General features: G+C 43.0%; 2 protein-coding genes across 2 annotated transcripts; one reads left to right on the top strand and one right to left on the bottom strand.

Annotated features, from left to right (window-relative positions):
- Positions 1-11761: 11761 nt before the first annotated feature.
- On the top strand, positions 11762-15024 carry LOC128715967 (steroidogenic acute regulatory protein-like). The gene is made up of 10 exons (XM_053810890.1): positions 11762-11909; positions 11989-12146; positions 12217-12375; positions 12463-12516; positions 12586-12718; positions 12787-12941; positions 13665-13922; positions 13994-14646; positions 14724-14847; positions 14920-15024. Exons 1-10 carry the CDS (start codon positions 11762-11764, stop codon positions 15022-15024), a joined length of 1947 nt encoding a protein of 648 aa, XP_053666865.1.
- Positions 15025-15987: 963 nt separating this feature from the next.
- LOC128715940 (neuropeptide SIFamide) lies at positions 15988-16298 on the bottom strand. The gene is made up of 2 exons (XM_053810864.1): positions 16160-16298; positions 15988-16076 (listed from the first exon to the last, which is right to left on the bottom strand). The coding sequence occupies exons 1-2, from the start codon at positions 16296-16298 to the stop codon at positions 15988-15990; spliced, it is 228 nt and encodes a 75-aa protein (XP_053666839.1).
- Between the last annotated feature and the right edge of the window lie 1078 nt (positions 16299-17376).

Genomic DNA, 17376 nt, shown 5'->3' with positions numbered 1-17376 from the left:
TTCACCGGAAATGGAAGATACCCGCAAGGGATGTTGGACCCACGGTTGTTTTTTCGGACGTCAACAAGATTCCAGGAAGATCATCGCACCGCAACGAGTGATCATGACAAAATGCAAAACGCTACTACAAACGCAAGCCTCTCGTCGGGAAGTCCCAGGTACAGCGCTGTGCGCGTTTTGCTTACCGAAACAAGGTAATCTTTGGCAGCGAGCTCATGCTACTTTCATTTTCCCCGAATTGTATGTCCACCAAAGATACCGAAAGCCTTCCAGAATGTATGCCCGACATTCTGCCAGTAAAACGGGCGTAGGAACCGAAACACATTCTCCCTAATTGCTGGATTCATTCATCATCATAAAGAACGACGGCTCACCGGGATTTGGTCCGATCTGGCCGGGGGCATTTCTAGCGATGCGATGTTCAACGTTTTGGGTCTTCCGTACCTCTTCCTCGGCACCAGGAGAGACCGGGAGTCAACTTCCTTGTTGCAAAACCGCCAAAAATATACACGCAAAAGTCGTGTAATACGCACTGAACATCGACATTGGACGACTTCCATCCTAGGGTATACCCAGCGCAAAGGAAACGCGAAAAGGTTGGAGGATTTTATCGAACTCGGAAATATAAAACACTTCTAATTGATACTTTCGTGTGCGATGTGTCTTGTAGCATGCCTCCGTAGGAAACGGCACCGAAGGCGTACTGGGAGTGAAGAAGCAAAAATCAAACCTTACCACGCCTCGGTTGGTGATCGAAGTCTTCCAAGTTCCCGGATTCCTTCACTCTATTTGATTAACGCCGTCGCACAACTTTGCTTCCCTGAATCGCTGGATGAAATCACGCTTTAATAGGTGATCTTGATTTCTCGGGAATTGAGGCGCTAGACGGCTTTTTCTTAAGTGCCGGCACATTTTGATTGCCCGGCGATATTCCGGGTGTCTTCCCGCGGCTCCAAATGCAACTGCAACGTCCGCAAAAAAAAACAAGTTTGTCATTAGTTTTGATCGTCATTAGGATGTTGAGATGACGTGTCTTGTGGGTATTATTCTTTCAAAATTTTATTTCCGTTCATAAATTCAAACTCGTAAACATCGCGCATCATTTGCCGAATTCGTCCTACCATCTGGGGATGGATGGAGTGGAAATTTTCTTCTGCTGGCCTTTATTCGCAAATTATATGATACCGCTCGAACCAAAGCTCATTCAGCATTTATCAATCCTACCCATCAATTATCCTGACCACAAATCCCCCTTTCTCGGCCCCTGTGCCTCCTTCGCCCACTCTCTGTCTCTTATCTTTATCTCTCCTCGCACAGCAGATCACGTTCCGCGTGTTCTAATTGCATCCAACGGACGCTGGGTGCGATTTCATCCCAGTCCGGCCGTCGAAAGAAATTACTCTCCAACAGTTGTCCCTGCGAGCAATGTCTGTGTGTGAAAGGTATCCCGCCGTATGCAAAAAAGTGGAACCAGGGCCGATATTTTGCCGTCGGTAAGCCGAGTCCACCGAACCATCTTCACCGCGTAACACGGGAAGCAAAACCGTCACCGATTATTAGTTGCGTGCTCAGTTTCATTCTTTCTCCCGGTGTCCCTTCCATTTCGGTTAGGTGAATTTCACTTTTTTCATCAATTAAATGTTAATTCGCAAATTGCACGATACAATCTCGAGCGCACCGTGAACGCGGCCTTCGTTGATTATTGTTATTAGTACTATTATCGGAGATGGGTTTTGCCATTTTTCCGGCCCTTATCAGATCGAACCGAGAATGGAAAGTGTGTGTTCTGGTTTCCTTTCACTCGTATTTGTTTTCTTACAGGTATTTTGGGGTTTTTAATTTGCCATCCAGCCGGGGAGCAATAATTGTCCAAATATTATCGTCCACCTTCAGGCGACAATTGCTGCTCTCGTGATCGGCTACACTGGCACCGGTGCGTGACGTGTCAGGGAACCGCCGAACAGCGAACAGTACCGGCAAACCGATCGATCGATAGTCGATAGGCTCAGTGACAGGTTGTGGTTATCTCTTCGTGGTGCAATCGGGGCCACGTGCCACGTCTGCTAAGCACTATTTGCATTCTATCATTACACTTCTATGCAACACCTTCACTTCCGCCCTTCGGGTGAAAAAGAGGTGACCCAGACTGGACGTAGCAGGCATGGAAAACGCTTTTTATGCAAAATTGTGCGAAAATGATGCATAATAGATGTGTAGCCGAGGAGCTGTCAGGCTGCGGGAAGGCCGAGCGTCGTGATAAATGTAATAGACGTCTAGCGGAAAGTCATCCTTCATTGATTTTGTTAAAATAGACATCTAATTAGTACACCCAAACAGATTGAGACATCGTTACAATTGCGTTGGCTTATGTGCTCAAGGTAAATATATATAGTTTTCGAAAAGGATACTTTTTACATGAAACCAATCAATGTCCGAACAAGTGTACCAGTAGCAGACTGTTTAGTAACTTTTATTCAAATGTCATGTGCTTCCCTAATGCTTTGTTCTTTCTTTCGCATGCATGAAACCGTCACATGTGGCGATTGTGGGGAACCATTTCCCTTTATTTCTCTCATTTTTTTTTCTTTGCAAAAACATGGTTTGCTTGTTTTCCCTAAAACCTCTCCCTTTTGCGGGAACCTTTTGTGGTTTGCTTATTGGGGCGTTTTGCATATGGCCGTACAGAGCACGTTAGGGTGAAGATTGTAGACGTACACAACAAATGAAATTTAAAGCAATATGACCGAAACGGTTAAGACGAGGGGGAATGAACAAATATTGAACAATGCGACTGTTTGCTATTTCAATATTGCCATTTCATGTATAGATAACCGTTCATTATATTCAACGTCGGTAACAATTCTGAATTTTGTGCAACAAACCAGAGATATAATATGTTAGTAATTGATTTACTTAATAATCATGTGCGCTTAACGTTTGTGACCTTCCCAATATAAAGATTAAAAAATCTTTTTGTTTAGCACTACAGACTCTAGAGGACTTAGAGCGATAGCAGAATAGTTATACCTTTGGTTAACGATTAGTATTAAGTACAGATCTAGAGACGTCTTTGTTCTGTTCCAACATCAAGAAATTCCGCCAGATTTGGATATTTTTTGGGCAACCTCTTCATGATGTCTTCATGATATTAAATCACATTCAATAATGGGCCCAGTCAATGTGATTTATCCATTATAAGCTCTCTATGATAATCATGGCCCCGAAAAAAACAAGGAAAGATCTCCAGCGGGCTTTCAACGCTTCGTTCGCGATTATCCATTCCACTTTATCAAAAACGCCACATCGGAAGACGTACTGTTCCAATATCCTTTTCGCATCCTGCTCGATCGTTTAACTTACGATGTAAACACTTTTTTCTTTGTGTTGAGCATCTGCGTTCCGTTGGTGTTCCCTGCGGCCACCAGGCGAAACATGGGCGCGTTGCGAAATGTATTTACGATTAACACTCGATCGCCATCAAGCTGCACATGAGTCGATCGTTACCGAATTGTGTCTTCAAGCCGTTGGTTTGTAAGCAGTTCAGATCTTAATCGGGACGCTTCTTACCAGGGTGACTTCCATGGATGTTTGGTAAAGAAGATGCGTACAATAAGAACTCTGCTCAGGCTCTGCTGATTGAGTTTTGGTATTTTCTTTCTCGATGTGGTTTTATTTTTATTTTAAAGTAACAATCTTTGCCGGAATGAAAAAGTGCGCAAAGCGAAGACTCAAAACTAAAGCAATCGATGCAATATTTTCCAGGTTTGCGTAGAATTGTTGAAAACAAAAAGAGTTTCAAAAAAAGAAAAACATGACACGTTTGAGAGTTGCGCGATCGCGATCGCTTCTTGTTGTGTGTGGTGTTTTCCTCACAGTTCGACTCCCTTCTGTGGTTCCCTCTATCGCTTCGACGCCACAGAATGAAGCCTAGATGCAATTGGCCATTGGCGAAAGGCGAAAACAGACCTTCACGTGTCTGTGGCACTGTCCGCAGCCATTACGCATTAGTCTGTCCATTTTCCACCGGCCGACGCTGGCGAAGTGGGCGCACACTGGCAGTACCTTTGAACTCACGGCCAAACCGATTCCATGGCCGACGGTTCACGCTGACCGCCGAAAGATCGGTGCGAATCCGAAACACGACCAGGCCGAAGCGAAACCGTGTACGAACTGACCGCAGCCAATCCTGCCGAGCGATTGTCGATACGAAAAAAAGTGAAGTTCAGAAATGAAAATTATAAGCGAAATTGGTATAAATTATACAAAATTACCCTCGAACCCGGGCAATGGAAAGCCGACATCGGGACGCAACATGATCGATACAGATGTGGGTTGAACGGTGGTGCTGGTTGTGGTTTTTCACCCTTGTTTTCGGCCGGTCATGTCAGCAGGAGGCTGACACCATGCAGCTCGGATGCAGCTTGCCTCGCGACCAAAGGGTTTAGAGTATGAGGTTCGAAATGCCGACGGTCCGGTGGGCTAGTATCGGTGGAATAGATCGAAAGGATCGATCGATTTCCGACGGTAAAAATGTAGCTCTCAATATGCGAAGAAAAACAAAATAAAACTTATAAGGAGTAATTAATTTGAAATAATAACGGATTAGAGCAACTTGCATATCGTTACGCATAACATTAATCAAATGGGTCTAAGAACACACGTAGCTTTCAACATGCTAATGATTGCATGCGAAGAATATTCACTTTTTCAACACATTAGCAATAGGTTATCTGTTGCTATTTACTGTCGGTTGCAGCATACATTAAACGCATCAACTGCTCTCGCTACCTTCGCTATCTGGCCAATAGATACCATTTCCCACAATACACGGTGGACGCGCCTCATGAAAGCGCGCGAAGCAACAAATTGCCCTGAGCGAGCTTTAACCTCACCCTGCGTTACACACCCATGGTCAACATCGGCGGAAAGGAAATGGGAAAACTCATGAATATGCTCCAGATGTAAGTAAATGAATGAGCTGTATTTCGACATGCTTGTAGTTGCTGTCATTACATTGCGTTTGCAATTAATAACGCTATTTATCATTTTCATTCATTTGTAAGGATATTTTACTTTCTTTCGACCTTTTTTCCTTCAATTTAGACTTTACGCTGTTTATATTGCACTAATTAATAATGCTGCTTATTAAAATCCCTTCCATATTCGTTAACGATTGCATTTATTGTTTTACTAATTTGTTTCCTGATGTGTCAACATGGCACCTTAGTGGTTAATTTGTTTCTTTTTTTGTTTCAAAGCATATGGTCTAACTTTTATATTTTTTAAGCTTTTATATATTATTTTTCATTGTTTTTATTATTTTTACTATTTTTTTTAGTTTACCAATTTGCACCATAACATACGTTACTCATATAAATATGTTGGTTTTAATTCCTAGGGGTTGGAGGGTGCGACGGCCATATAGGATATTTTTCACACGACAAAACCAAAATCCTATCCGGACCAACTCCCCGTTCGCAGAGCAGTCTATCAAAGTCAAAAATGGTACGCCTAGGTCTTTTGAAGTTGTTGTGAGACTGAAGAAGAAGAAGTACTCAATATTTATTCTAATGTTTGCTAATGCTGAATGCTGATGTTTTATAAACGAGTAACGCGGTTAGAAGTTGAAGGATAAACGGTAATATTTAATTCTTTTTAAAATAAAATACTAGAGAATATCTGAATAATTATTCCAGTAATATCCATTTTATCCTAATCCATGGGTTCCATGTTTAGACTGTTTAATTTGAGAAGTTCTAGCTGTTCTAGTGTGATCACTAACCTTGCTATTAAATCGTATTTTGTTATTCAAATTTTACTTAACGTTTTGAACACATTTATTAATTTAATACTCAAAAATACAGATCACCAGCCTGCTGTCAAACTATACGACCTATGAAAACTCCCAATCATTTAATTATTATTTATTACAAATGTATCTAATCGCTCCCACTGTTGGTTCACTGAACTAAAGCAAACAAACATAAACCACCAATATGCTCGCTTCATTCCAGCACCAAAATATCATTCCAAAATAAAAACTCTCAAACACACACACAATCACACGAATGCCCAAACGCGTAACAATAATTGCATATCGTTTATCGTAATCATTTCCTTCCCTGTGCCGTTGTGCCTTCGGGTTGTTAAACATTTTATTTTCCTGAATAAAACCAGGATGGTTTAATTTTAAATTTTTCATTCCAACTGCTCACGGTTCACGGTTTCCCACGGTTCGTGCATCCTCTGATAACGGAATGAAAACGGTGTACCGGTACCAGGGGCATGCGTTGCTCGCGAAATTTTCGGTGAAGTATTCCCCAAATGGCGAAGGCCGTATGCGTTCGGAAATCTTCACCCAAAAAAGCTGCGCATCGATGAGATGAGGGCGCCCACTCGATTTGTTGATCATCTTTTCGAAGATCGGACCGCATCACAATCTCTTGCATAGGTCATACACGTCAACGCTAATTTCTTGCTTCCTTTCGAGGAGATAAGGAGGGGAAAAACAATCATTCAAGTGTGGTGGATTCATACCGAATTTTGGTTCCGCTCGTACGTCAGCAACGGCGTTGGCCAGAAACGTGGCCCAAGCACCGAAAATGCGCAGCGCTCTCCAAACTTCGTACCGAAAAATTGGTGTGTTTAGTGCGATAAACCATCCAATTATGCGCACTGCAATCTGGCATGATTAAATGATCAGGGCTTCGTATTGGGTTGCCTTCGTTTCCTGGGGATGAATGGGAAAGCGCCACGATCGAAGCAGCCGTATGCTCCACTGTGGAAAATCTCCGCTACCACCGCTGCCATTCATTCAAACGTTTCATGCTTTCTTCCTCATCGGCGCCATTCACATCAGGCTCGTTCGCTCGTTGGTGATCGATGATCATGCGAAACAGTTGGAGGGCGCGCTTCTGGAAAGTGAAAACGGAACTAGACGATTATTACCTCCACTCGGCCACTCTCGGCCCAAAATCCAGAACCGTCCAGCACAAACCGAGGTACCACATCTTGGAATCGTTTTACAACAGCTCCACCAAAACCATGTCCAGCGGGAGATCGATTAGCCGAAAGATGCGTTCAAAATCGATTATCGATCGTCATGTGTCCGTCGTTCCGTCGGCTAACTTGTACCGTTTAAGAATATTAATAAACGAAATGATATGCTATGGTTATCAAACCGCAAACCGAACTACCTATAGCTCCAGATGCAGAACACAGAATTCTCCCAGAGAGCAGCTTCCTCAAACACAAACCTCCAGAAATTGGGAACAAAAGTGCAACAAAAACTGGATAGGAATCGTTTGCTAAAATCAAAACATATGTTTATGCAAGATGGGGCTCATTATATGCTAATTTTGCGTCAGCATATTAGATCGAGGTTCCGTACTAGAACAGTCGCTGAAGATGTCTGCTGATAGCTCCGTTGTTGATCTTCCCATTTTTCCAAGCGGAAACTAAATCTTTTCGGGAATTGGCACCTTTGCACCAAAGATTAGAAATTAAACTGGAACAACCCGTTACAAGGCGATCGATCGAGCTAACAACATACAGTTAGTGCGTCATGCTTGTTCAATTATCATTGCTTCAATGTTAGAAGATACATATAAAAGATTATGATCATTATGTTTTTATTCAATATTTCAAATCATTGAAGGATATTAATCAATTCAGAGAATTTTTAACCTATTCTTACAGTGTTACTAATATTCGTCAACCAATCTTGAGCTTTCTCATCTCGGGGTTTGGGGAATAGTTGTCAGTGGCGTCGGTTTTTAAGTGCAATCTCCAAAAAGCAGGAGGCTTATTATACAATTTTTATGTCTGTGACTTGAAGCATCAAACATCAATAGGAGTAGTAGTAGAACGATGAATTGAAGGCTTTACTGGGTTCTTGATGTAACAAAAATTTGAGATTTCGTAAGCAGTAGCTGCTGTATACATTGTTCATTTTTCATCGAATTCAGCCGAATTCCCGTTAGAAATCGCTAAAACTGGAGCAACACCATGACCACTTCCTGGATGGTGGGTTGTGCGTCCTTTTGCCTACTGGCGTTATTAAATTATCAACCCCTACCAGCGAATGATCATGCCGATGATGACTAGTCAGTCATTAATCTTCATTAATAACATCCTTGCCTATTCGGAGTGTCCTTCCGTGGATACGGTAGTGGCAGTGGTTTTAAAAAGATGCGCCCAAACCCGACACACCGTACTGAACGCCGACTCGCACATCGGCCAAAAACGCCCCCCGGAGGCGATGTGTCCTTCCCGAAAACAGGGTTGCCACTGGAAGCAACCACCAAACCCATCGATCCACAAGACCTTGGACAGATCACGAGAAATAAAAGAAACAAGGGTCGGCGCAATCGTTCAAGGTTTCGTGAAGAGGAATTGTACAGCGCCAACATGGCGAAAGGCGAAAGTCCCCGGTCCGAAGTGGTTAAAGAGGACCCAAGCGAGAGACATCCGAAAAGGTAGCAACATGCAACCGAAACAAATGCTCCCCAAAAAACTCATCCGAGGGAACGCCTCATGTGTTGACTTGGCGGGAGATCTATACATTTTTTTTGTTCACTCGTCCTCAAGAAAGATCTTGATCTGTGTGCCCTCAGGGGGAGGAGTGTTATCGCGACTCCGTGCTTGATTCCTTTCGGTTCCCTGTTTAAGTCGGGTCTTTTTTTTTGAGTGAGGACGCGCCTGACGCTACGAATTGGGAGGTTAAAAAGGAGCAAAAATTAGCATTTCAAATCAATCCTCTCGTTTTGCGCTGGTTCACTTGTACCTCGGGAGCTCTTCGCAGGAATTGGGCTTTATTTTAAGTTCACGGCGATGCAGAACGTTGGGTTGAGTAAGAATGGCTTTCGTTTGCGTACAGTCCGTGTGTCTTCCGAGTCTCTAGCCCCCTTCACTCATGTTTGATTTCAGTTTTTTGTTTGCGATTTCGATGACTTCTGTGACTACAGGGTGTGTTGTACGTTTTTGTTTTCGTTTTTAATCGTCTTTTTTCATTCAAAATGTTACATTCTCATTCGGGCCACTCGACAGGCAGAACACCACCACCGACCAACCCAACCGGGAACATGGCGATGGAGATGATATCTTGTCAAGGGATGTTCGGAAGTTAGCATTTGCAAACATTGGTCCCCTCGGCGTGGGGCAGAAACCAGAAGCAGATTGTATCAAAGACGTTTGCCCGGAGGGGTTTATGCTTTAATTTGGAAGGCAAAGGTTTGTTGCTGTGCCGGGCGGAGTGGATTTTCGGGTTTTGCAAAAGATCTCGCGGGCGAATGGACGATCGTGTTATTATTCGGTACATGTTCTGCGTGCCGCCCCATATGTGTACCCATGTGTCCAGGCGCACCTGAACAGCAAGTGGACTGACTACTGGCGACGACGAAGACGGCGACTGTGTCAAATACCGGTAGCATGCTTTTAAACGGCAGAACTAATTGCACCCTTCTGCGTTTAATCGCGCTACTTGGAGGGAGATTCGGTGATGGTTGAGATTTAGTACTGTGTCATGAGCTACTGAGCTAGCTCGAGGGCTCAGCTCACCTAAAGTGAGTAAGTAAGTGGAGCCTGTTTGCTGCATTTCGGATGCTAAGGATGCTAAGGCCAAGAAGGAGATGATACCGATTCTCATCTACCAAATATATTCATGTTATACCAAATATATTAATAATTCGAAAATTGAAAAAAAAATATTTGAACACAAACACATATTTAATTTCGTATTCTCACACTTATCCAAAGAAGTGAAAACCAGTTTGATTAATCAGTGTGGTGCAATTTAAAGCTTGGTGTTCAATGTATAAAATAAAAAAATGATCGTATTTCACGCACAAAAATTAACTTAGTCATCTAAACAATCGTATAAATAAAAAAACTTGCCATTTTTGTTCCTCGACAGGTTTTCTGTTGCTTTCAAACGTACATCATCCATAAACTACAAAACCGCCTAAAAGTATGCAATATAATTCAAATTTGAATCTTTCCGTACAAGGAGCTGTTCGAACCTGGTGAAAAAGAGTCGTACAACCTCAACGGTGACAGCGCCACTGTCAATTCTGACAGCGCATTGACGAACGGTTTGTTTACCATTTCTTCACGCAAATAGTGAGTGTTTTTCTCCGTATCAAAATAAAACGTTTAGGGAATTGCTCGGTAAAAATTAATCTTTCCAACATTTTGTACGTTAAATGTAAGCATCCATGAGCCGTTTGCTTGTGGAAACAAAATTGAGCATATTTTTGTACCGTAAAGTCATCTCGGGCGCGTCGTTAACAAAGCGTGAAAGCGTGTTCCTTTCTTTTGAGGCGTGTACGGGCCACCAAAACAACTACAGTCAATAGACAAAATTGTCAGTCTGTTGTTTGGATTGGTATGCGGGTGAGCAATAAAATTCAATCATTGTGCATTGCAAACTGCAAGCGCGTTTGCGCTTTTGTACGTGTGAGTGGTGGATATAACAATCGAAAACATCAGTACTAATTGACATTTTCACCCTGCCCAATACTACAGCATCATTTCCGGCACGAAGACCGAACAGATCAAGATATTCGCTGTGGCGAGTTAAAAGAAGAGCACGAAACCTCTTCCGTGCAAAATCGCGCGAAAACTCAGAATCGAAAAATGAAAATAATCTGCACGCAAGTGTTCAAGTGCCTGTTATCCTTTCTGCTGCTGCTGCTGTTCATTCTGTTCAGCTTCGCCTCTCGTGTGCTTTTTGTTTAATGATTCCGTACCAGTTGTGGTCTAGTTCTGCCATAGCTACCGCTGATAGTCCGACAGATCTCGTTCTTCCCTACGCTAGCGTCAGCTGTTTGTTTCGTCAATTTCGCGGGTTCGTCGTACGCAACGTTAAGATTACACCGTCTCTTATCGGCATCTCGTACGTTAAGCGACCGTTAAGACATTAAGAAGGCAGAAAACGAAACACAAAAACCATCTTCCCCAGACCGGAAATCATCCCGTACGGAACGGCGACTGAAGCGAAACGATTGGCCGGCCTCAGATTTAGCGTGGAAACTGTTTCCCCTGTTTGGCTGTTCTGTTGTAATGGTAAATGAATAATCACACCAACGATCACGGTGATAATGCACCCGTTTGCACGAATTTCATGAGTCATCGCTGCGTTGTGTCGTTTGTTTCTGTTCTGTAATGCATCTTCCCTATTGGTGTATTCTGCTGTACATATTTATGTGGGTGCGCGTAAGCTTTGTTTTGTTGGTCACCGCTAGACTAGTGTGTAATGTGTAAGTGGATGTGTGCGTTTATTGGTACCATTGTAAATATAAACACATCATACTATGCTTATCGACTTGCTGGTCGAGGCGAAAACACTTGATAGATAGTCGGCACTGAGGGTGCGGTCCTCAAAAATGGTCGAAGAAAGAAAGAAGCTAGGATGGTGTTAACAGCTTAACAGCTGGTAAACAAAGGTATCAGTTCATACTACTTATGTTAAAAGTTGGGTCGTATTGATTCGTGTGAAATCGCATACATATCATGTCTTGATCATTTGATCAATTTTCGGTCTTTCACCTTGTTTTTACGTATGATTAGTTGTAGACTCGTGTCATATTTCTCTTCTTTTATAATATTGTATTATTCACCTGTTAATTCCTTACCTACCACATACCATCTCGTTTGGACTTGTCGCAACATCCAGTCTAAGTTTCCTTTTTTCTCACTTCTAGATCAATCTTGATGTGGCAGTAGATCATACGAAGCACTCCTGCATGCTTCGCGAAGTATAATGGCAGATGATGACGACATCAGAACGGCCGTTCACTCGTTTTATACCATCCAACAGCAGCAAATCCACATGCCGGTCATACATCACCATTCTATGATGCACGGTCCCCAGAGCTATGGGAGCGGTCCACCCATGAACGCGATCGGCAGTGAGTAAAGAAAGGGTCCACAACAACTTTGTGCAGTAAACCAATTGCAATACATTTTTATTGTTCTTCAAACACCAAGTGTCCCGCTCACAATCGCACACGGTGAATCTGCTGAGCGAGGAGTTTATTGCCGGGTACATGGAAGAGGGTCGCATGTCCGTCGCCCGAAGGTTCTTCTGCCTTTTCGTAACATTCGATGTCGTATTCATCTCGCTGCTGTGGATCATTTGCGTTGTGGTATGTTGTCTTAGAGGATTCTCCTGCTCGGTGTGCTAATCTGACGGGATATTCCTCTCCTGTTTTGTAGATCACTGGCGACAACGTAATACACGCACTGCAAATTCAGGTTCTTCACTACACGGTCTACACATCGCTATTTGATGTTGTTATTACTGCCCTCATTAGGTTTATTTTTCTTCTACTGTTTTATGGGCTGCTCAGCGTCAGCCATTGGCTAGTGATAGCGGTAAGGCATGAGCCATCTTTCCAACCTACTGGCTGTTGTCTAGCGAGTAACAAGGCTTAACTATTTATTTTTTTTCGTGCATTTCAGTTATCTACAACTAGTTCCTGTGCTTTTCTTATTAGCAAAGTATTTCTCTACGACGTAAGTAGCTGGTTGTTAATGTGTGCGAATGTGAATTTTTATTGTGGAATGGTTTCGTTGGTTCTTTAGTGGACTGCTACACCTCAACCGGTATTCGAGGTGCTTCTGATAGTGGTATCGTTCGTATTGGCATGGGGCGAAGCATGGTTCCTGGATTGTCGCGTTATACCACAGGAACGATATGCAAGAGATTATTTTGTCGGTAAGCTCATTTGGATCTGCTAATGAATCGTTCGATGTAATTAATTCTTGCTGACTTTCTTTCTTCAGCGATCACGAATCCCGGCTCGATGGATGCTCGCACACCTTTGCTGGGTCCATTTCTGAGTGCAACAGTAGCTGGTCGGACGGAAAGTATAGGCAACTTTTACTCACCGTTCGAATCCATTCATAACAGCGATGATGACGACGATGAAGATGAGCAGGTAATAATACAGTGCCGTAGGATAGCACAGAAATAGTCAGACAATTCACTACAAGGCATAGAGTTCAACGATGTGTTGACTGGGTTTAATTATCATGATTCAATTAGTGCGTGCGATTCGCATGGTATGGCTGATGGAGGTAGAATGCTGGATTAACGATTAGTTGACCGCGTACATCCCAAAGAAGAGGTTCTCAACAGTGAAATGAAACAATTCTTAGCTAATATATTTCACAAACGAAAGCAGCACGCAATTGCCGGTGCGACACATTCTTCGCTTATTAACGAAAACAGTGTCGTGTGTAACTTTCTCGGCACAATCCATACGCTACTGGAGGTAAAACCGTTGAATCAAGTCCAATTGCGAATCAAGCAGAATGTTGAGCAAGATTTACGCAATCGTAGATCGTATTGGGCCGATGACATTGAAAAGATTTTTGTGTTCGGGTCACCGATCACATCGGCAATTCAGATCAGTTCACCCGATGGAGAAGTATTTCTAGAAAGAGGGATGCATGTTTTATTCAAATGTGTGTTGTGTAGGCCGTAACCGTACGATGGTTATTCCATGCCAATCGAGAATGATGAAGATCAGTACGATCGGGAGTTTAGGATTGATCGGATGTTGAACAGGAGATGTTCAGTAAAACTTTAATGTGCAAGTCATTTTCAATCTTGATAGCGAGATTTGTTTTTGTTGTGTTTATTTCTCTCCACGATGCAGGATGCAGAGTTCAAGAAGATGGGCATCGAATGCGTACGAAAGGCGTACACGCTGCTCGAATCCGATGGTTGGAAGATTGAAAAGGTAACCGCGAAGGGTGACACAATTCAAAGTTGTCATCAGGACAATATCGGCAAAGTGTATAAGCTTACGGCGAAGATTCACTACCCTGCCCGGAAGCTGTTGGAGGAACTGTTTTACAAAATTGAGGAAGTACCAAAATGGAATCCAACGCTTCTGGATTCGAAAATCATTCGTGTGAGTACAAGAAAAACCGACATATGAACTATTTGCGTAGAATTGTGTCTTAATAATGCTTCTGTTTGCAGAAAATCGATAGCCACACGGATATTTCCTACCAGGCCACGGTGGGCGGTGGCGGTGGTGTGGTAAAGTGTCGCGATTTCGTAAACCTTCGCTGCTGGCACCTTTGTCGCGACGGGCGTGTAATCGAGGGTGTCGATATCTTACCGAATCCGTTAATTAATCTTTCTCCGGTGACTGAAGAATATGAAGGAGATGATACGGTCGAACAAAGTGACAATAGTAAGGAGGAGCAGGAAAGCGTTGGTAGCATCGGAAAGGGTGATATTTCTGGGAAAATTCCTGCTTCAAAATCCGTTCCGCAGATGAGTCAATCGCACGGAGAGTTAAAGCTGGGTGCGGAAGGACCTGGTGGTGCAAAAGATAACGCAAAGAAAGATAAGACTGCATTTAAAACGCTCAGCAAAAGTTTGGGCGCACAGGATTTCGCCGCCGGGGCAGCCGCTGATGCCGGTTCGGATCCTGATGATGTGTTTTCGGATGCGCACACGGACGATCAGGAAGGAGGCGAATCAGCCTCGGGGGATAGGAGCGAAAAGAAAAAGAAACAAACCCCCGGTGAGGATTGTGAATCAACGGCAAAGAGTGGCAACGTTTATGTGAGTGCAGCAATCAGCATAGAATATCCCGGTGCTCCAAAAAATACGATATTTATTAGGTAAGTTATTTGGGCAGTGGAGTTTATTATTCCGAGTGCATATTTGAAACAATCGCATTTAACGTTTTTTTTTACAGAGGAGAGAATAAAGTATCGTGCTGGGCGATGCGGGAGCTCGAAAATCAAAAGGATCACTGTATATTTGAGTGGCTGCTTTGCTTGGATCTGAAGGGCTATATTCCACGCTACGTGCTAGATACTGTACGTATTGCGCAGAGGTATCGAATGATATTAGAAATTTGAGGTTAATGCATTTGCTTCTCTTAATTCCAGGCCTACACTACGCTAATGCAAGACTACATGAACTACCTTCGCAAGTACGTCGCCGAACTACGCAAGCAAGGAAAAGTGCCTGGTGGCTCCGAATCCACCGCATAGAGCTTCGTGTGAGCAATCGTTAGCATCATTTTATTTCAAGTCATTCGAATTTATGAAGGATTTATGATGGTTTATTCATTGGACCATGTTCCGAGCCTGTTTTACAGCTGTGCTTTACGTACGCGTTGAGTTTGCTAGGTGAGATTTACTTTCCCTTAAATCGCATCCTTGCTGTACAGAAAAGCAGACAAGTGCATTGCTAGCTCATGAAGGTAATGAGACTTTTAGTCAATTATAAAGCAAAACTGGATTGTGCTACCAATCACCATAATTCTGAACGAAATGAGTTACATTGATGCATGACAATTCCCTCTGTCCATTAACCAGCCCAGCGAAAGTAGTGTACTGAATCAACACAAAATTTACTACAATTGTTTCTCTCGTTCTCGTTGCCTTCATTAATAATGCTTTTAATAAGTGAAGTAAAGTTTACATATTTCCCTCGTGTCCATACGACCAACAATCGTGATCTTTTGATGCTATCTTTTACAAAAGCAGGAGAGAGAGAAAGATGATTTCCTTCTAATATGTCTAATTGGTATTGCTGTTATTTTATTGTGATATGAATAAAAGATTTATAATATAGTGCGTACGACAACCCGATAGAATGTGTTTTTAACCGTTTTTTAAGTTTCAGTAGAAAGATCGGCGAAAGTCTTGTAATTTGAGTTTTCTTTCAAAATACCACTGGAATGAACCACCCTTGCACAATATTCGCACAATTTACTGATAGGTAGCACAAAACATTTTATTCCGGAATAGAACGCTTACATGCTAAAAAAAACCCTTCAGCCTTTGTGCGATGTGGCACGCGGCACAAACTGTGTGTACTTGTCGATTCTCATACGAACCGTGTCCAAATCCAAAGTGTAGCGTTTATTTAAAAGTTGTTGTGAAGCACACCAAATCGTCCTGGTCGGTCTGTCAGTGGAAGGCGAAAGCGGAATCCCGATTCCAGGATGCTTATTTTTGCTCTTGGGTAAACCAGCTCTGGCAGGCTTCGGCCGCTATTTCGCACATCGTGGAGAGCACTTTGGCATTTCCTTCGTAGTCTGTTATGGGATGGGCAGGAATGTGCATTAAAGACAGATTTGGAGGGATCTTTGGAGAAAGTTTAAGGCCTGATCATACTTACCGACAGAGTTGCCGCTACGTTTGCCGAAGATGCTGCCGTTGAAGGGCGGTTTCCGGTAACCGGCTTCAGCCGAACCACTCAGGGCAAGCACGACCAGCAGAACAACGATGAAACTACCGAGCACCTTGTAGGAAGCCATAGCTAGCGTTTTGTGTGTTACGAGAAGTAAGCTTCACTAAAATCCTTTGGTGTTACTTGTGTAAGTTCTGCACTTTTACTGTAAAATACTCAGCTTGTAGCAAATCTTGTACACCGGTGCGGAATGCTAGCAGATGACTGATGCCATTGCTCAGCACCGGTTTATCTTATATACGCTTTTGCTCAACTCGCAAGATACTAGCAGCCTCTTTGGCGTTAATCCAAAATCCCAAAACAATTCCCATCATCCCTCGCGCGAACATGTACGCACAGGCGCGAATGCAATTAGGCGCTCGGGTTAGAATTTATTTAATTAATTACACAAACTGAACATGTCCCTGTAAAGGGATTGTGCATCGTGCGTCAGCTGGAAGCCGGATGCGGGCTTTGTCAAGTTGGAGTGTATTACAACAAAAAAAAACAAGTGACAACATTTTAAAACAAGTATCCTATTATGATGCTCGCGTGCAAATCCTTAACGGGCTACTGCTTGGAAATGAAGGCGAGAAAGGACATCATTTTTAAAGGTCAAAGTTGTTCGATTTTTCCAACGGTTCTTTCTGCCAGTGGGGAAAAAAGGCTGGGAACAAATGCCGAATGCTTCTGCCGTGTGCCGTATCGGACACAAAAAATCGATCGAAAAGACATTCGTAATTATTTTCGTGCCACCCTGGATAAGGAAGTTAATAATTTAGGACATCCATGTGTCACGCAATGGCACTGCGGGCAGCGTGGGAGATCGTTTCCATTCGGGACAGCAAGGCATAGATTTAACGGTATGCCGAAAAGTATTATAAATAGAAAGACAAATTATGTGTCTTACGAATAGTAGGAAGTGCTCAAGTTCACCTGCCACAATGAATCAATCAATATTTACGAATGTGTGAAAGGATCTTGTTTTTTCTTCTTCTTGTTGCTCGTTTCGGGATTATTTTCTCCATTTCGGTTTTATTCCACTTTTGATGCTAGCCACTGATAACGTGCCACAGGCCAGGGAGAAAATTGAAGCCTATGCTTTTACCGACATCGGATAGCAATGCGACGGAAAACTCTGATGAGGTGCCCCCTATCAATCAAAC

This window comes from Anopheles marshallii, chromosome 3 (assembly GCF_943734725.1).
Source record: "Anopheles marshallii chromosome 3, idAnoMarsDA_429_01, whole genome shotgun sequence".
NCBI classification, from domain to species: Eukaryota; Metazoa; Arthropoda; class Insecta; order Diptera; family Culicidae; genus Anopheles; species Anopheles marshallii.
This window is presented reverse-complemented; position numbering and strand designations above follow the sequence as displayed.